The sequence below is a fragment of the Strigops habroptila genome, chromosome 7, assembly GCF_004027225.2.
Source record: "Strigops habroptila isolate Jane chromosome 7, bStrHab1.2.pri, whole genome shotgun sequence".
NCBI lineage: Eukaryota > Metazoa > Chordata > Aves > Psittaciformes > Psittacidae > Strigops > Strigops habroptila.
Window position 1 is genome coordinate 54,877,815 of NC_044283.2, and position 20,573 is coordinate 54,898,387.

Below are 20,573 nucleotides of genomic sequence, written 5' to 3' on the forward strand. Positions count from 1 at the left end.
TGAAACATGAGGAGTAGTAATAGTCCTGTTCCTCAAAAAGGGCAGTTATCAGCTATTAACCTTTTTTTAATTATCAGCTATGGAAAAGGCAAGTGTTTGGGTAAAACAGAAATTAAGGATTACCTTAGTCTCATTTATAACTATGTATATAACTATAACTAAGTTACTGAAATCCGTTTTCAAGTTCAAGAAGAAGAAGACAGGAGGACAGCACCTGTGTACAAAGGGCGGTGGGTTGCGCCCAGCTGAGCCAGGGCCGCCTCTTCGCCTGGAGCTCACCGCCGCTGCCGCGGAAACGGCTCCCCGCCGGGCTGCGGGCCGCCCGAGCGCACAAACGGACACACCGCTTCTTCCCGCTGCCGTCCCCCCCCGCCCCGGGCCGCGCCCCGTCCGGCGGGACGGAGGGAGCTGCTCAGCCCGGCCCAGCGCAGCTCCTCCCCGGGGCTGGCGGGAAGGAGAAGAGGGAGAACACACGGCACCGCCGGAGGAGACGCCCTCCGCGGGGACTCGTCCCCCCCCGTCGCGGCAGCCAGCGCCGCCCGACACGAGCCGAGCCGTGGCGGAGCGCGCCCGGGGGCGGCCAGCTGCCCTCCGGGGAAGGAGGCGGCGGCCAGGGACCATGCTGTCGGGGCTGGGCCGGGCGGTGCGGAGCGGCTGGCAGCGGGGCGGGCGGCAGCCCCCGGTGCTGCTGTGCGGCCGGGCAGCGCGGGGCAGGCGCGGTGGCTGCCCCCTGCCCTCAGCGCCTCAGGTGAGTCAGGGAGCGAGGGAGGCTCGCCGCGGGACGGCGTCGGGAAGAAGCGGGAGTGCCCCGCGCGGCCGCTGCCGCCTTGTCCCCTGAAGCGCAGCGGGACTCGGCACGGCGGCCAGCGGAGCGACACAACTTGGGGGGGCGCAGCAGCGGCGGTACCGCGGCCGGGCTGGGGGCTCCGGGGCCTGGCGGGGCGGGAGGCGGCGGGACGGGCGCCGCGGCGCCGCTGCCTGGCGAGAGGCGCGGTGACTCACGCGCGGGGCGGGCTGGGGCCGCTGTTAACGGCCGCGGGCTGGGGACGCCCTGAGGGGCGGCGGGGCCTCAGCGCGCCTCCGGCCGCGTTCCCGGCTCCGGGCTGGGTGGGGAGTGACGGGTGAATCACAGGCCGCTGCCGTGGGGTGCGAGCGGGACATGGGAGCGCAAGAAAGTTTCCTCACGGGGTCTCGGGGCGCTGCCTTGTACGTTAAAAATAGTGAGGTCCGCCTGCCTGTGAGCGTCTTTGGGCTTTGAGAAGTCTCAGAGGTGAGAAGGGTGAAGGGAAACGCGAAGGCACAATGACTTCAAAAATAAAGACCTGCCGGGACGTGGGACAGTGTGGTTCTGGAGTCCTGAGTGGCTGCCAGCTGGGAGAGGAGGCAGTTTCATCCCTGGTGGCTGTATTAAATGATGGAGATGCTATACATGCTTGCTGTGATGGAACATGACAACCCATGTCTGGGACGTATCAGTGGTGAGGGAGTCTCTGGGGCGTGCATGCTTCTCACTGGGCAGCTTCCACAGCCGGGGTCTTGAAGCCAATGGTGCAGTTAGAGTTGAGGAGTTGTGCGGAAAGAGCTCTGTGCTCTTTGCTAAGAAATTTTGCGTGAACTTTTCAAAACTCTCTTACAAAATGCCATGGCATTAATTTGCCCCACCTCTGTTAATGTGAGTGGCCCTTCTTTGCTTTGTCATGCGTGTACATGAGGGCATTTAAGAGAGGAATTTTAGATAAATATTAACTTAGCTTCCTTAATCTTCTAAGGTTCAAACGTGGTATGCTAAAACTATCTTGCATCTCCCTGAGAGCATTACACTGTCATTCAGCACACACTGATACTACATACTCGGTTTGTTACCTCTTAACTTCTCCAGGGTAGTGCTTTGCAGACAAGCTTCGTGGTTTTCTGAGGCTCTGAAATGACACTGAAACTGAAAAAGCTTCAGGAAGAGACACTGAAAATGCGAGGGGGAGGAGGAAATGCTCTTGCTCTGTCAGTGTTGCCATTACAAGAACAGAAAAATGATCGGCCCTGTTACTTCGTGAGATGGAACATGACAGTGATGTGACTCAGGAGCTAAATGCTTGCACCGAATAGATTAAGGAGAGGAATGTTGTAATGTTGGGGAAAATTCTAATTGGGAAAAGAGTTTAAGGCAAGACTTTGTTAGTTCTTCCATGGAAATTTTTTTAATAAATTAATATAAAATGCTTTTTATATGTGCAATCTGTAGTGCTACCTTTTCTACAGAGTTGCTAGCATCATAGATAATGGAGCATGTTTACTGATTTCCCCCTTCCTGTTTCCGTCTTTGGGTACCTTTCATTTTTTTAACTATGTGTCTGAAGAACAGTTCAGGCAGTTAAAATATTTGTTCTTGTATACATTAAATGAATGGCCGGCAGCTGTAATTTCAGGCTAGTGAAAGTAAGAAGTGTGGCAGTTGTAATTGCAGTTGTTTTCCTCTTTAGGTTTCAGTGTAATGCAGAACGTCAGGTGCTGTACATCTTGTTCAGTTGTGATTATTTCATTTTTTTCATCAGTACTTTCTGTTTTATCTTTTTTCTTTTCTCTTTCCCCTTATCGTGGCTGTTGCATGTTGCTAGCTCTTCTGCTTGCCATTGCTGTTTGCATGAACAAATATTTTGCCGCTAGCCTTGGAAGGAAAGGTTGGAGTGCTTGTGCAGGGCTGCGGAATGCAGGGCTTGGTTGCTTGTTGCCTTTGCACTCAGTGTGGTCTGGTGCCATCGTGGGCCGTGTTCTCTGGCTTGTTCAGTGATGGGAATCCATTTGCCCAAATCCCTTTTGGGGCACTGACTGTAGGTTTCCATTTGTAAAGCTGGAGATGATACTTCCATGGTCACACGGGGTTGTATGGGTAATTAGTCATCACATACTGAAGGATACTCAAGTATTACTGTGTTGATGGGCAGGTGTGTAAGTACACAGTGTATTTATGTGGGGTGTTTTCGACTAATAAATACACTGCCGTCGGGACAAATGAACTGTTATTGCAATGGCTAATTTGCTGTAATTTCTCTGTAAAAGCAGGGATTGCTGTCCCAAAGAGCTGTATCCTTAATCATTAGCTTTTCATCTTCGCTTTTAGACAAAATCCACAACTCTTCTGGTAGCTGTGATCAGCTTGCTTTGCTTTCAGAGTGATATTCATACAAATTCCTTTTTATTTTGTTAACTTGAGGGGTTTGTTGTGTGTGGAGTTTTGTATTAGTTTTTTTTAAGTGGCTAGTGCTTAGACACTTAGTTTTTCAAACCAAGTGAAGAATGTTATATCGTGTTTTTCAGACAGGCTTTCTTATTACACATAACTTTATTCCCGAAAGGGTGCAGTTCATTTTGCTAAAGTCCCAGATTTATCATGCTGCAGTTATTTTGCATGTGATGAAACCTAAAGGTTGCCAACTCTTTCACTTCCTCTTCACTTGCACAATTTAACTCCCGCAGATCTTTCTGAGAGAAATGCCCTGCTTTCACTGCTCCCCTTGCCATATCACAGTGGAGAACAGATATGTTAACACAGAATCAAAGCTTAGAATTGCTGGGTTTGGGTTTTTTTTTTTTTGTATATTCATAAACTTTCTAAGCCAGGAAACATTGAAAGGACTGGATTTAATACAATTCTTATTTTTCTTACATGCTCCTAGTTACTTTCTCTATAGTGCTGAATCTGATGGATCTAAAATTGGGTTGCTTTTTATGGCCATTCATATATGTGAAATTCCCAGTTTAGTCCATATTATGAAGATCTGTACCAGCATGCCTGCATCACTTGGGATGTCGAAAAGGAAGCCTGGGTTACGCGGTTTCCCTTAAGACCAGGTTTCTTTGCAGTTGCGCAGCCCCATTCTAGCTGCGACTGTTTCTATCCTGTATGAAGATGGACAGAAATGTATGAAGATGAAGTGGGGATATTTCTTCTGCAAAAGGCAGGGCTTGATTTGAACAAGTATGAGTGAGGGAACTAAAATGTGAAAACTTGATTTTTTTTTTTTTTTCAAAATGTGAGTTTATTTAACATCATTAATTCAGAATGCATTCGATTTTTGTGAGCAAAGTTCTCTTACAATTGTGCCTCAGGAATACACTGTGAGGGGGAAGATTGTGTGTGAGCTGGCAAGATCAAATTGCAAAGGTTTCTGTGAAAAACATCAGGGATTTTTTTCTTTCTTGATTAGGATATCGCATATGCTTGTTGCTGGGGGGAATTTTCCTCCTAGTTGCAAATTGCAGCCAGTAGGAGAGTCATTGCTTTTGTTTATCTGCAGAAAGCAGGGTAGAGAGGAGTTTTTTGTTTGTTTTGTGGGGGTTTTTGTCAGTTCCTGGTGTCATCCATATCTGTCAGAAATGTTTCTTTTAATGCTTTCAGCTGATAAGTTGTTGACTACCCAGTTCCTCAGACTGGCTTGAACATTTTCCTGTCCTTCCTGTTAGTTTTTATAGTTGTTGTTCTTCTTACACCTGAATTACCATGCTCCCAGCATTACTCCTGTCCAGTTTGTCCTCTAGTTTTATACAGTTTTATAAGTAAGGACCTAAATGGGTCCACAAGTCCTAACAGCTACTGGATAATTGGAAACGTGTCTTCCCCATCCCCTTCCCCTTCCCCTTCCCCATCCCCTTCCCCATCCCCATCCCCATCCCCATCCCCATCCCCTTCCCCTTCCCCTTCCCCTTCCCCTTCCCCTTCCCCTTCCCCTTCCCCTTCCCCTTCCCCTTCCCCTTCCCCTTCTCCCTTTTTTATTTTGTACTGTTCTCTTTTGCACATACTTTGCTGTCAGGATTTCTCAGATACTCTGTCAGAGCAGCGGCCCCAGGACATCCCAGGAGGCTCCATAGAGGTGAATTATCATTGAGTGTCTTTCCCTGCTAATGTTTCACAAATGTTGTTTAAGTCCCTGTTTTGTATTTTCAGCCTACTCAGGTCCTTTGGAAATTGAAGTCTAATTGGAGCCAAGAACTGGGAGTAATTTGTGGCCACTGGGCCTGTTTTCCCCCATATTTCCTTCCCTTTGAAAACCTTGCACAACACAAGTTAGCTTGTTGATCTAAACAGAAACCTTGAGCTTATACTAGCATATGTCAACAGAAACATACACCTCACTAAGTTGTTTGTTTATGGAAGTACTGTTCGCTCTTACTAATTTCTAAATGCCTTATAAAGCCGTCTAGATCTCTGGCACTTGCTGTAGGAAATGTGCCTGTCTCATCAGGTTCATTTATTTGCCTCTGATAGTGTGGCTATGCCAGAACAACAGGATGGCATTGGGAATGGCTGCTAGCCATTTCCTGTTGTCTCTTCTCATCTGGCAGCTGGGAGGTAGCTACATTTTCTCTGATAAGTACGCTTTTGGAGAGAGATGTGACATATAGCACAGAAATTCATCATCCTTTGTACTTCACCTAATCTCATCTACTGTTTTTCTATGTCTAATCTGTCTGGTACAGATTCTGTAGTAACTCAGAAGGTTGCAAGATACTTTTTTATGTGCATATATAAATATCTGCAAAACACTCATTTCCTTGGAAGTTTAAGGAATTTCTAATAACCAGCCTCACTCAGTGTTTGAAGCTGGCATCAACAGTGTTTTTATCCAGCAGGGCAGATGATAGAAAAGCCGCGAACTCGGATGTGTAGATCAAATCAGTTCTCCGTCCATAGAATATTAGGATGCTTTTTTGCCTGCTCTGAGTGTCAGTAGATGCGTGTCTCTGGTGATTGTGTGAATACAGCGATTCCTAAGAAAGGAAATGAAAACCTGCTCCTGCAAGGCTGTAAAGAGTGCAGTTGTGCTCTTCAGGATCACAGGCTTAAAGAAGTTGGAGCTTTTGCATGCTGAGTAGAGGCTGTGTGGTACTGCATAAAATGTAAAGAAACCCTAAAACTGAAATGCTGTCTAACATTACTATCTATAGGAGAATCTGTATAATATTTTAGCCAGCTTCCCAAAGAGCTTTCTCATATGGGATATAGTAGCAGCAATAGGCTATGCTTCCTAAAGACTGGGAAGTCTTCCTAAAGACATTAGTCCAAATATATGCAACAGACATCATAAAAGAAAATAAAAATTTACTTTACTTCCTGTCAATGACTGTAGCAACATTGTTTATTTTACATATTCTTTTAGTTTAGAATGGGGATAGGAATAGTCATACCATGAAATGATACCTGTATTGGTTGCATCAAGTAGATGACAGAAAATTGTGCTGTGATTTCATGTGAAGTGGATGTTGTGGTCATATGAACAGTACTGTGTGAGTAATTTTTTGTTGCTCGTGAGATGAGGGACATCTAAGTCTGGCACTGTTCCTCCTTGCACTCTCAGTTTTTCTGTACCTGTAAAAAGACTAATACTAAACCTCTAGAGGATGTCTGAGGACATTGCTTTGCAAGTCTTAGGTGCTCTGAAGATTTACCAGAAATCTCTGAAGTGTTGAATACTAAATGCTGATTACAAACCTAGTGCATGTTTTAAGAATGAGTCTCTTCTGATGTGGTTTTTTTTTTTCTTTTGACATTTTTATGGTTTAAAAATGAGTTTTAAAGCTTATAGGGCAAAAACTGTAGACTCTATTCTAGAGCTTATAATATCTTAATTTCTGAAGGGATGAGAGAGGAAGGAAAGGGAAATAATCTTTTTTTGTTTGGTTGGTTTTTGGTTTTTGTTTTCTTGTGGTGAGGACTTCACCTTTCGAAGTCCTTACACAGTAAGATTTTTGGGATTGAAGAGGAAGCGAACAGTACACCCATTCTCAACATCTAGTTAAACATTATAATCTTTTTTTCCACCCTTCCCCTTAGGGAGAAACGAGCTGAAGGAAAACAAATGGAATAGCTGGGCTTGAGCTAGGCTTGCTTTCTCTAGGATCATCTTCACCCTGATGACATACTTGCAAGTCAGCAGCAAAGATGAATTTCTCACTGGGCTGCTCATTGGTGGGGGGTTCCTACAGCCAGGGTAGAAGGCACTAAACTTTTCTGAGCCCAGAGGTGTTTCACAGTCACTTCTGGGCCTTGTTATAATATAATGTTAATTAAGTGTCTGCTAAGGGCATGTAATATCAGCTCTTGGTCTGGGTTCATTTCTCTCCTCTTTTGCTCTTTTCCAGAAAGATGAAAGGGAGAGACAGGTTCTCTGTGTTGCTGCCTTGTCCTCTGTCTTGCTGTCAAGATACTGAGTAATAACTTGGTGATTAGGTTTGCATAGGGAAGAGATGGCTCTTTATAAGGTCACTCCTGCCACTCTTACAACTGCTCACTGTGTCATTTCTGGTATCCCACTAATCTGAGTAGCCTAATGAACAATTAAATTAAGCTATTTGTTCTGTGAACTTGCGTAAGGAGGTGAGTAGGACAGTTTTCAGGCCTGCAAGTTATCTGCTGTGACTTTTCCATCCTCAGCTGACGCATGAGTCCTGCATCATCTTGAAATTGCATCCAATGCAGGTATTCTTACATGCTGTCCCCAAAATATTTTGTGTTTGCCAGGCAGGCTGTTCCTTAATTCCTGCAGTATGTGGAGTGGCTTAGTCTATAAAAGTACTGTTGTACACCCATTTGTAACTGATACAGCGTATGAGGAATCCATGACGTGGTCATGGTGAGTATAGATAGCTTATGGGGAATGCTTGACCCAAAGTCCATGATCCCCAAGTGTTGGGAAAGTGCAGATCTATACTCTGAAGGTCAGGTCCTCACTAGTAAAATAAATCCCTCACGTTAGAATGATTCTATTTACTGTAACACAACAGCTGAAGAAGGAAATAGAATTTTAAAACGAACATTGGTCATCTGCTTGCCTACTAGTGATGGTAACCTCTGTAGTCATAAACTAATTCTTTTCCATCCAAGGGGGGCTGGTGGGGGTATACAACCTACTACTCTGTGCAGAAGTGTCAGATGTCAGCAGTAGGTGCATGGGTAAGCAAATAGCTTTGTGCTTGTGTGATGGTGGCTGGCCAGCACAACCTCTCCTTACCAGTGAGGAAACATTCTATACTCCCTCAGACTGAAGCGGAAAAAAGATGATTACTGTAAAAATGGGAAATTTATACCTTTTAAAAGCTGCTTTTATCATGATGAGCACAGGCAGTGCATCTTCAAAAGGACAAAAAGATTGAGTACATTATACACAGGCAAGATATAATTTACTTTTTTTTTTTTTTTTACTTCAGATATACAATTTGAAACAATTATTTTCACGTTTTCTGTCTGGTCATTGTAGATCAGAATTACTTCAGTCTTTACATTCCAGTCGGATGGAAAGAAATAAATTGTCTTTGAATTGTTGTCTTTAAAGAAAAGTTTTGCTCATCTGCAAAGCAGGCAGTGATTTAATCTTCGAGTATCTCCCCTTTGGTACTTAGAAGTATAGTAAAAGACCACAAAATTGATTTAGAGATCACAAGAGCATCCTTAAATGTCCTGTATTTTTGACAGAGAGGAGGAAAAATTACATTGCTTTTCTTCTTGGCAAATAAAACTTAGTATATCAATCATGAGGACATCGCTTTGGTCAGAGTGCCATGGTAGGGAAAAGTTGAGTACAGTACAGTATCTCTCCATGTACGGTGCAGTTACCTGTTTTACCTGAAGGGCTTACGCCATACTGTTCACAGAACAATGTTCCTATGGTTTTGTTTGAGGTTTCCTTTTTCTAGGGCCTGACCTGACCTTCACCTTCTCATGCAAACTATCGTTATTTATATCTGTACTTACTTTTTGACCCAGCTTCTCTCTGCCTGTGTCAGGCTGTGTCAGCACAGCTGTGAACATACTCCATTGTGCTGTCAATGGAAGAAAGATTTTTTTTTAATAAAACATCTTCCTCACCTTTATGTGTTTGTTCTAAATCGAAGTATAAAGGTGCCATGCCCCTGAGATGCAGCAGCATGTACATTCCTAGAAACCACAGCAGCTCATCATCTGGCCCCTCTGAGCTGAAGTCCCTCATGTGAGGCATGGTTCATGACTGCATAGCCACAAAGTAGTTCATCTTCCTTTTCTGCAGATACTGTCTGTTTCTGCCTTGCCCTAGACAAGGAAAGAAGCTGAAAGAAGTGTTTGCAAAGAGTTACTGCAAAAATATAAGCCCAGTGGAAGAAATACATCTGTAATAAAATATTATGTGAGAATTTGAAGTTAATGATCTGCTGTCCTGAACGCTCTACTCAAGGCTAGCAATTCTGAATCAGCTGAGTGTTGGAAGTCAGGAGTCTTGATCAATGGCTCAGGTAAATGCTTGATGCTGTTAACATAGATAAAATAGTTGAAACTTAAAGGCAGTCATCTTTCACAACTATATCCTAAGAGCTGTGTATCTGATTTGTGTATCTTGTGTGTTTTAAGTGGAATAGATACCTGTGAAACGGTAAAGTTAGGAGTTTGTCTTAGCTTCTCAGCGGATCATCTTCAGTTTACTCCTCCCCAGCTTTTCAGAATTTTAAAATTCCAGATGAAACTACGAGAAAGTTGCTAACAACTCAAAAGCTTCTTAAAAGACAGCAGCAGTTATTAAAGTTTACACTGAGCTCATGGATTCCCCAGCTCTGTAAATAATACTGGTTTTCAGAGCACTGTGCATGCTGATATTTTTAGCTAAAGGCAGGAAGTCTCTTAAATTTGGGAAGGGACAGACTGGAGACACAGCAATTAGTGATCCTGAGGAATCTGTTTTCTGCTGCTGCCAAAGGCAAGAGGGTGAGCATGTCTCTTGTGCCTTCCTCTGTTTTTATTTGACTGCTGGATGGTCCCGAACTATGTTTAAACAGGAAAACTGAATCAACTCCTTGGAGCTCTCTTGTGAGGAGCTTCTGTGCTCAGTAACCAAATGCCAGGATTCAACCCTACAGTGTATCTGTGTTAGATGGGACTTTGCTTTTTGTTTACATGTTCCCTTTTAATCTTACATGCTGTTAGTGATATCTGGATTCTTAATATCGCCTTCCCAAAGGCTGCTTTAAAATGAGTCCTGAACTATTCAGGCATCATGTTACCTGTGTTTGTGGCACACTTTTTGGCCGTTTGCTCAGAAAAGTTTCTGAAGCCATAATGAGTTCCCTGTAATATCCCGAAGCGTAAGCCTTGCTAAAGGTGCAACACAAGGAGACCAGGAAAGTTTAGGATGGGGAGGTTCCTGGGCAGGGGGGGAGAGGGATTGCCTTGGTTGCCTTGGGAGATGACATGCTACAGGATGTGTTGCAGATCACTTAAACCAAGAAAAGCCTAATAACAATCTTGAGACAAGATTCCTGCCAGAACTTATTCCCAGACATGGGCATCACAGCAGTATCTTTTGCAGTCAGTTGTTAATGGTACAGTTTCTCAGCTACCTGCAGTGGCTTTCAGTCAAAGGCGTTTCTTGTAAGGCAGATAACACTATATTTTGCAGAGCTGGAGCTAGTCCCAATTTAAAGTGCAGGCACTGACATTTCTGCACTGCGTTTTCTACCACTTTTTTCTCATTTTAATTTGTTGGTTATGAGTGCATTCTCCGATATTCTTTATTATTGTAATTTTAAATAACATCTTTTATTTGAAGCCATAAAGTTTGACATGCTATAGAATATGAAACTATAGTTCATATTTAGGCCTGTGTGCTTTAATCAGAAGCCAAAGGTGTGTGCTTGGTGTTTGTAGCCTTTTGGGTGTAGTAAAATCAGGCATGCTTAGAAGAGTGCAGTTTGAAGGTTGAGCGTAAGCACACTGGGAATGTGACAGAGCTGAAGTAATTTAAAGAGATATCAAACAGCCCAGGCCCTAAAACTGAATTATAGCTGTTAAACCTTGGAGTACTCCTTGGAGTACTGACCCTAAGCTGCTCTTCATGGCAGTGGAAGTGTAAAGTGAGTATATTTTGCTATAGATCAGACCCTGACACAACTTTAATCTGGGCAAACCATCATAGTGGTGCTGTTCTTCAGCATTTCATAATGCTGCATATAATATAGCTTGTTACCTTTCATTCTGCAATGGCCATGTTACTTTTCTTGTGAACAGGGATGTAACTGTCTGTGGGGATTCCTCTGAGCCAGCAGATGAAAGCTGTAATCCCATTGGCATTCAAATATAAATAGAGTTTTGGGTTGTTGGGAAGTTAGATCTTATAACCATGCACTCTACCCCTAACAGTTACAGCACATCTTGTTTTACTTGGCATTAAATATCAGTAGTTAGTAGGTTTTTTTACATATTACGAAAGCTTTTGTGCAAGTTATGAATATTCATAACTAATTCAAGAATTAACTGCATAAAGTTACACAGTAAGGTAGATGCTATCAGAAGTTATTAAGAGGCTTAATCAAAAATGCTGATGTTGATTATTCATATGCTGCTAAAAATTTTGGATGCCATATATACCATTTAGAATTCAAACCCTTACATATTGCGCTTGGCCTGTGTGGTGTTCCTAATAGTTTCTAGAGTTTGGATGAGGCTCTGCAATGGTGGGTCAGCCTGTTGTGTAGTTCCATGATTTAAGGATTTGAGCGCTAAGAAAAACACACAGCACTTCCATGGCAGCAGTCAGACCAGTGAGATCCACTACAACCATCCAGCTGCAATGTGCTGGTTCATGGGTCAGTGCATGCTCCTATGGCACAGGCTAATCTTACCTGCAAGCGTGCAAGAGAAGTAATGTATTTCCATGGCAAAAATTTTAAATACTCCATATGTACGAGTAATGCTAGTTTCTGTGAGTGGCCATCATGAAAAATAAGCAACCAGCAGCTATTCCTAGGCCTGGAGCTAACAGGAGAACCATGGTTTCTGCTGTTTGGTTTTTTTTTATTTCACTTGTAGCCAAACTCAAAAGCGGGTTGGCAGCTCACAGATTAATATTTAAATCAGGTGGTTGCTGGTATCACAGAGGCTCCCTTGCCTGTGATGAGATAAAAATCTCATGTCCGAGTTCAGAAAGGTATGGCTGAACCCCAACAGCACATATTCAGAGGGAGGCAAATATTGAACAACATTTATTCAAAGACAATGGTGAAAGCACAGAATTGACAGACTCTTGTGTTTAGCCCAAGCCATCAATATTTAGTGGGCTGTTTGTCTGTATTGTTCATTGTAGCATCCTCTGCCTGGGATGCACTTTGTGGTATTTATATCCCTCATCAATGCAGAACTATTCAGGCTAGCCCTTTTCATTTAAGTTATTGTTTGATAGTGTTAATGCCTCTGTTTAAATATGAGTAGTTTGCAAGTTGCTTCAGCTGCAACAGGTAAATATGGCAGATGATAGGTTTTTAACTGAACTTCTATTACCTAATTCTGGGAGTGAAGCAAAGTAAAGATAAAGGGGAGACAACCTACAGACACTGATCACTCTCTATATTCTGTGTAGTTGCAAAACAAGTGAGGAAAGAGGGTTTTCACTGTGCTTATTAATCCGTATCAAACCCCTTGCTATTAGAACTAGCACATTGAAAAAGCATATTGCAGCAAAATATGGTGGTGTCAAAGAGATTGTGACTGTGTTTTCCCTTGTAATTTCTTCCAGGATGACACGTTGCAAACATGGTTATGAGTCTCTATTGCTCACTTGTTGTTAACCAGGTATGTTTTCTAATTTGCTAGACTTTCAATAAACCTTCACGGAGGAAATTCAGACACTATTTTGCGCTCCAGGAAAACTCTCACTGAGTCCTAAAGGTGTTTGTTGTAAGCTACTGCAGCTTCTCCAAACTGCTATTTTCTCAAGAAGATGCAAGTTTTATAACGTAAGAAAAATTAACAAGAATCCTCATACTGTGTATTTGTGGGGAACTTGGCTCAACTCCCACTGTCTTTCTTCCTTACAACAAAGCAACAGTCTTGGAGCATGGCTGATCCCATTATCTCCATTTCAGTAAGGAGGATTTTGAGATGAATAGTCCTGGGTATCCGTATTTTCTATTGCAGATGGTCTTGGATACGGATTGGGCTCTGTGGGCATGATTATGCTTTTCACTGCAGCTTGTTCTTAGTGGGCTGTTATATCCAGAAAACGCTGTCCATATGGAAAGACTAGCTGGGATCCTGGAAGCAGCGAGTAGCTCAGCATGTTGGTGCAGCTGGACCAGAAAGCCCTTCTATGTTGTGCGGTGCGTATCTAGCATGTACCTTCTCAGTGGGCTGGGAAGACAACAGTGGTGCAAGAGCTTGTTTCAGGCCCTTTTTGTGTGGAGTGCCAAATTCCCAAGGTAACACAAACTAAAGAATAATCTTTAGACAAAGTACATTATAAGGTACAGAAGTTGTTTTCCCCCTGTATTTCTAGCAATGAATGTTCTCTCTGTCCACTTCAGTCACTTGACAGCAAGCAGTCCTTGACTGTTTTGTGTGTGTGTATATTTTTTTAATGTCATAGCTTCTCAGAAACATTAGGCACTTATTTTCTAAACAAAATCTGTGTACTTCCCTTGCACAGGGATTTGAACCTTTGAGATGATTTGAATAGTGGTTTTTTTCAAGCTTTTTTGTAGTCAAGACGATAATACATTCTTTTATAAAAACTGAGATTCTTATCCTGTAGACAATAGAAGATCTGAAAAAAAGTAGCACAAGGAGTAGTGCTGTGAGTAGCTGATGGGTATGTTTTGCTGTCTGGGACTGGAGTTTTTTAATTTTTTTTTTTTTTTTTTTCACTTGGTTAGGAGTATTGACCTAAGTTAAAGATTGACTTGACTGCGAGCAGTATTGTTTCAGAAGTGAATGGGTTTCAGCACCAAATTAATTTTCCAAACAAAGGAAGTCTTGATTATTGCCTTGACAATGTTTCAGGTATTTTCTGTCAAAGTATTTTTTTGGGCTTATTAAAAAGCTAAAAATACTTTCAATTTTAGTGTTCAGCCGCTCCTACATAGCGAAAGAGACAATATGTACTAGCATGATTTAATACAAAGTAGCTTGAGCAGACATTGTTTTGCTAAAAGAATTTACAAACTGCTGGAATTAAGAAAGATGTACCAGTCAAAGCACTACTCTTGCTGGTATAGTCCCATCTGCAGTAGGAGTTCTGCCTTTTGAAAGCTGTAAGGAACAGGGGTTTTTCCAGCCGAAGTCCTAGAGTTGGTGAAAGCCAAAGAACTGGTGTTAATCCTGGTTTAAGATCTTTGAAGGAAAAATCAGTGTAATTATTTACCTGTTTCTCATTTATGAGATGTTTCTATACTGAGAGGCTTTGTTGGTATATATACTACAAATCCTTTTTGTGGACACTTTGACAAACAGGAGACATAATATTTATCACCAAATATTTTAGTTTAACATACAGCAATTACTAGTCAGCTGTTTTTACTTTGAAATTTCTAAGCTTAAAATACTTAGAATAATATACTGTTATAGTACTAATATACTTATTCAGTTTAGGGTAGGGTGTTTAATAAGAAATTTGAAAGAATATGAGGAGTGATGGTCTGATGAACATACACGGAAGTCTCAATATCTAGCTGCGTAACTGCCACTAGATTTTTTCTGTCGATTGATCATTTTCTGTGTTGCAGCTGATGGCTTTGGTAATGAATGGAGAAGAAATGTGGAGTGGATTTTTTTTTTTTTAATTAGGCACTTCAGAGCTAGTAGTAGCTAAAGAACTGCCATAGATATATATATATCCTGTGCCTTTGTTGAGATATTTCCTGATGGTTGCTATATCAGTAAGTTCTTTCTAATGTTGATAAAGCCTTAGCAGGGTTCATGTGAAAACATTTTAAAAGTATATAACTCCATCTTTAAGATCTTAATTATAGCGAGGCAAGAGCTAAATCCAGTGTTGAGTCAGCTGGACACTAATCATATCTATCCAGCGATGCCGTGAATGAAGGTGAGCAACTTGTCAAGAATAACATGTCAAATTGTCTGTTCCTTAGCTAAAGCAGAGTTGATTAAGCATGATGATAGGTATTCAGTGGAAGCCAGAGGTACTCTCTCAAAGAAGCAAGATATTGCCAGCCAGTATATTGGTGATATCTTGCCTCTGAGGCAGTGACTCTCACTTTCTGTTCAGTGTAGAGCAATCTGGGAGTCAGAAACCATGACCTGATGACTCCCAGCACACTGGGATGCCGGCACTGTACCAGCCTGCCAGCATGGTCTTCAGCGTTAGCCATAGTGCCTCTTTTTGAACCAGCACCATTGGATGCTGATCCCTCCTTTGTAGAAAGAACAGAGGCCAATCTGGAAGCTGTTTTTTCTTGCCCACTGCCAAATGTAACCTAATTGTCTGTTTTGTTGGTACTGATGCTGAAGTAAATTTAACTTGTGCTGATAAAATGCCTGCAGTGGGCATTCTTAGTGGAATACAGAAGTGAAACAGCTGGTGTAGTAATGAGATCTGCTGCTTGCTATGGATCTGAAGGTATATCTGATAGCGCAGTCCTGGCGTTACTCTTCTAATGGTGCTCGTGACAGTTGAGCCAGAGTTACAGAAGTAAGTGATATTCTATATTCTCATGAAAAAAAAGAGATTCTTCTGCAGAAAACAGTCTTAACTAGTGGGGTTTGCTGCAAACCAGTGATACAAATGAAATCAGCTTTATCTTATCTTTGCAGTGGTACCTAAAAGACATAAAAAGAAGCTGGAATGTTGCTTAGACCCGTAGATGTGTCCAGAACTGCACTTCAGATTGGCCCTTTGGATTTGATGCCTTTGTAGCATTTTAATCAATATGAATGTACTTGATTTTCTTAGCAAATAGATTTACAGATTGGACCCTGTAAGTCCAGCTCTTGTGATTTTTAGATAGTGTCTGTTCTTTTCTGTGAGCTGCTCCAGTGATCCCCTTTCAGTTTTGAATGCTGACAGGAGGAGCAGAGCTTTAGAGAATTCAGTAGCCTTTTCTTTCCTAGGGAGATCTGAACATGCTGGATACTGTAAGTATAATTTCAGCAGGCTCAAGACATAAGGGAAAGAGGAAAAAAAGAGAGAGAAGTGATAGGTGTAATGGCAGCTACCCCCTCCTTCAAAATCCCCAGGAAAGGAGATGCCTAGGTGCCATAGTCCTTGCTCTGTGGAGCTGTCACTGTCTGAAACAGACAGTGGCCAGGACTCATCTTGCATCCTCAGAAGGGTGCAGTAAATGGGGGCTGCTCTGCTTTTGCTACTGACCTTTCCCTGTAGCTGCTGGGGCCTGGAATTGGCTAATGACTTTTTCCATGTCTGCCCTTCCCCGCTCCAGTTTGTACCCAGCTGGGGAACAGTTGATCCATAGCTGTGAAAAACTGCCCCGATTTTAGAGAATCGTTCTCCCCCTCTGCTAATAGTTGAGAAAAGAACAAGTTTTTCTAAAGTGTGAAGCTGAAGCTCATAAAGCAACAAGCATAGAACAAACATTCAGATGATCCCTTATCTGAACAGATAAGAGGAGTGACTGAAGTTCGTCTCAGATTAAGTAGTGTCATAATCTATTAGTAGGATCCATTCACATCCTGGAGGAGTACGCTTACATTTCTGCATATGTGATACACTGTCAGCTTCGGACCACAGGGGAAGATGAAAGCATGATGCTGAAGTAAAGGAGAATCAAGCTGAGAAGTATGTTGGCATGATTCTAGTAGTTTAGTATTTACCAGAAGCAGACTGCTCTTAGGGCGTCGTTTTTCTTCAACCATCGGTATAGTAAAGTCATAAACCATGCATAGATCATAGTTTTCCAGGGAAATGGCTGCAAGGGGTTGTGCTTCCTGAGCAAGGATAATTGATGTCCAGTTCCATTAAAAAAAGAAACTAGAATATATTATTTGTTGTTAGTCATGAGAAAGCAGAGTTTCTGCTTGAGCTGTAGAGTTGTAGTACAGCGTAAGGGAGTATTCTGTGTCTGAGTTAATTTCTGTGAGTATCAGGACAGGTACTGACTGTAATAGGGTGGCTGTTAAATTGAGCATGAATTTAGTGGTTTGATGGGGTCGCATTTTGCTGTTTATCAGCTGCAAGTTCAGTAGGCAATTTTATCTCTCTTTAGCCTACTGTTTGTAAAGGAAGTTTTAAAACCTGCGGTCTCAATTTGTGTTAGCATTGTATCAGCGGGTGCAGCGATTATGCAAGGCCTCTCTCCTTATCATAAATCACTTTTGCAGGCATGGTCATGAGTTTGCTGGCTTGATTTGGTGTTGTCCTTCTCCGTAGCCCGTTTCATGCTCACCCTAGTTTCTCTCTCTTAATGCTCCTGCAGAGGTCCAGGATCCATGTTACATGGAAAGGGAAGAGCAGTGGCAGTACGGCAATGCCTGCATTGTCTTAACACAGCTGCTAACATCACCCTGCAGCTGCTGCTACTGAATAAAGAGACTGTGCTTTGTGTACACCTCATGTTTTGCACATGTGGAATACAAGATGAAGTTCTGAAGTGGCCAGTGTCCAGGTCCTGCTGTGTCACTGGTGCTGAAAAAATGAAGCCATTTGATAAAAGAGATGAATAACTATAAATTTCTCTTGTGTCCCAGTGAAATCCAATGGCACAGATATTGAGAGAGAATCTGAAAGGCATCTGAAAAGCAACATAAAAGCTTTAGGGGGATCAACATAGTAATTACTTTGTAATTTTTGTTGTAATACAGTAAACTTGAAGTTGCTTGATACTGCATTTTACTAGGCGCTATCTCAGTGCGAGATACAAATTTGCTAGACAAAAGGAAAAGAGCAAATGTAATACCTTTGTCCTGCACCTCCCCATCTCCCAGGGAGGAAACCCACTGAATTTTGACACTCCTGAAAAAAGGTTTTAATGATGAGGAAACCACATGAATATGCTAGGGTGGTAGGAAAGACCAGTATAATTTTGTGTGGCATGTGTGGGAGGAATTTTTTAGGGGACAAGAGAATAAGAGTACTGGTATGACAGTATCTGAAATATATTAGGCTTCATTGTTCCTATTACCATAAAGATACTGATGATTGAAGGGAACTCAAAGGCAGTATAAATGGGTAGAAGCTGCAGAGATTCATTTATGAAGAAAAACTTAAATATGCATAACTTGCCTAAGCAGTGACTACAGGGGTTCATAAATCTAGCAAGAATGAGAGGTGCAAGCACAGAAAAATAGAAAAGAACTATGTCTATAGTCTGGGATAAAGCTGAAATGGAAACTTTGAGTGTCCTGTGCATGACTTACTGAGAGTGAAATGGTCTGAGCTATTAAATATGCTCCTTTGGGAGAGGACAGGAATTAATTACTTGAACGCAGAGCTACACTAGACAGAAATCTAATAAATCTGTTGTAAGAAAAATCCTGTCTTTTTAGGGTGGTCAGATGCATGTAGTGAGCCTGGCTTCATCCTGTGACACTAGTCACGTTAGCTGTCAGCATTATTTGAATCTAGCATGAAAGACATGCAACACAACAGGAGTTAACTGTGCTGGTTTGGGTCCTACAAACAAATGCTGATTTATAAACCTGAAAAAACCTTCATTCTCATCCTTGAACACTGGGTTGAGGGGAGGAGGGCATCACAGTCCTTTTGGATCTCTACGATTTACAGGATAATGTACTCTGTAAATTAAACATTATTTAATGAGCTCATTAGGAAAGAAAAATGAACATGTCAAAGGAGTTCAATCCGCTTTGTAGAGGTTAGTCTAACATGAATTCACTAATTCATCACTTAATTCATGAGGGTTCTGACTCCCAAGTTCTCTGATTTGTATCTTGTGCACCTGTGAGCAAAGTAGTTAACTTGCCAAGGGTGAGAGTGCTCATCCTTCCTCGTCTGCATGGTGCAGGCATCCCTGTGTCACCCTGGGAAGCACGAGAACCTCAGCAGTCCAGCTGCTGCTGGATCTGCTTCAGAAGCTTTTTGGGTGCACTGAGGAAGTTGGGTCTATACTATTTCCACAGGCTAATGAATTCTGAAAACAATGACAAACAAGCAAAATTCAAGGATGCTAGCACATGAGACAGGAAGCAGCAGGTGGTAATAGCTGACTAATGGCCTTTAGCCCTTCTTGCCTATTGTGTTCTGCCAATGCATTGCTCTTGCTTTGGCCTAACTGTGGTGCTCCCAGCATACATCATGCCTTGTGATGGGCTTTATGTTAGCCAAAATCTGAGCAGGAGCTGAGTAGCAGGCATAGAGATTTCCTCAGACCTGCCTCCGTCTGATGGTCAGGCTGAAGCTAAGTGGTAACAACTCCTCATCTCTTGCCACAGACTCATTCTTAGACCCTTGCTGCTCTTCCTTGGAATTATCATTTGAGAATGTACCAGTTGTGTTTTCTGCTGCTTATGGTCACCTAAGTATGCAGGCATGACACAAGTCTACCTGAAATGAGCCGCAGTCCAAAGTAGAATTGGTTGCTGTACAGCCGCTGTGTGCTGCACTTGTTTTTTCCACTTGTTGCAGTATTTTCTATATAGCAAATAATAGCTAGCAAAATAACCAAAGGCTATGAAATTGGATCTCCTAAAACCAATTTGCTGAGTGCCTTTAATACCTGTGATCTTTGCAGTGATAGCAGTGAGACAAAGCAAAATCGTAGTGTGACAAGGATGTCAAGCTGCCATACTTCATGAAACTCATGTTAAGTGAGCTTTTATTTTGCTCTTTTAAAGGGAATACATGTAAAATGTGCTGTGGAAGGGAATGAAAGCATTCTTGCCCTGTTCTCATTCCCCTCTGGGCATCCCTATGGGTTGTTTTTCTGCTGAGCCCTAGAACAAGGAAGCACATAAGCACTCTTACAAGTATGATGCAGACATGATACTTTGCTACACAGGTTTTGTTCTTTGCTCCACTGTAAGCTTTGTGTGTTACCTTTGGCAAGTCACTTAAACTGTTTTGGGTTTTTTCAATCTGGATAAAGAAGTAATTGTACTTCCCTGCCTGCAGCAGTTGTCTGAAGATCAGAGACAGACATGTGCAATTACAGTGTGAAGAAGAGACTTATAATCAAACTAGCTGTAAGTGATCTAAAAGATAAGAGTTTATTTCCTGCCTCCAACCTTTCCCTCTTTTCCAAAGCAATTTTTCTCAAAAACATCTTTTGGCAGGCTCACTGCTTTGTTGTTGAGCATTGAATACTGACAGCTGTTGCATTCTGGGTTGAGGTGCTCTTTACTATCTGTGCCTGAATCACCCAACGGTTGAAAATAAACATGGGAAAGGATTAAGATGCCAGGTGTTGATTCTGTTTCATATTTAGGATGCCAATTGTGATTACAACATAGGGCCAGGCTCTTGAAGCAGAGGCATCCTTTAGAGAATGTGAAGCAAGGAGCTGCAAAAGGCTGTCTTGGGGCATCCCCTTCTTCTTTCTTGGCAGGTGTCAGTTATCTCCTGACCATCACAAGCTGAAAGTGCAGGACCTATCAGAACAGCTTCTTCTCAGGCATCAGCTGTAGCAAGATAGGGGCATGACTTTCTTTCTGCAATAGGGGCTAAACAGCAATGTGGACTGAAGCTAATGGTTTGATGTGAAGAAGCAGAACCCCACAGAGACCTAGGAATCCTGCAGCCCTATAATATTTTCTGCTAGTTTTGCCAGTTTAATTTTCAGAAATCTCATGTTCTTTCCTAGATTTGAGCTATTCTGTTATTGTTTAAATGCAGCTGTATCTTGAAGGGTTGAAC

At 42.3% G+C, this 20,573-nt stretch overlaps 1 protein-coding gene across 1 annotated transcript in view; it reads left to right on the forward strand.

Annotated features, from left to right (window-relative positions):
- Positions 1-263: 263 nt before the first annotated feature.
- MCUB (mitochondrial calcium uniporter dominant negative subunit beta) overlaps positions 264-20,573 on the forward strand; it is a 44,624-nt gene continuing 24,314 nt past the window's right edge. Inside the window, exon 1 of the mRNA XM_030491558.1 lies at positions 264-748. Coding sequence (XP_030347418.1) covers positions 620-748 — 129 coding nt within the window. The 5' untranslated portion in view covers positions 264-619. The remainder of the gene's footprint in view (positions 749-20,573) is intronic.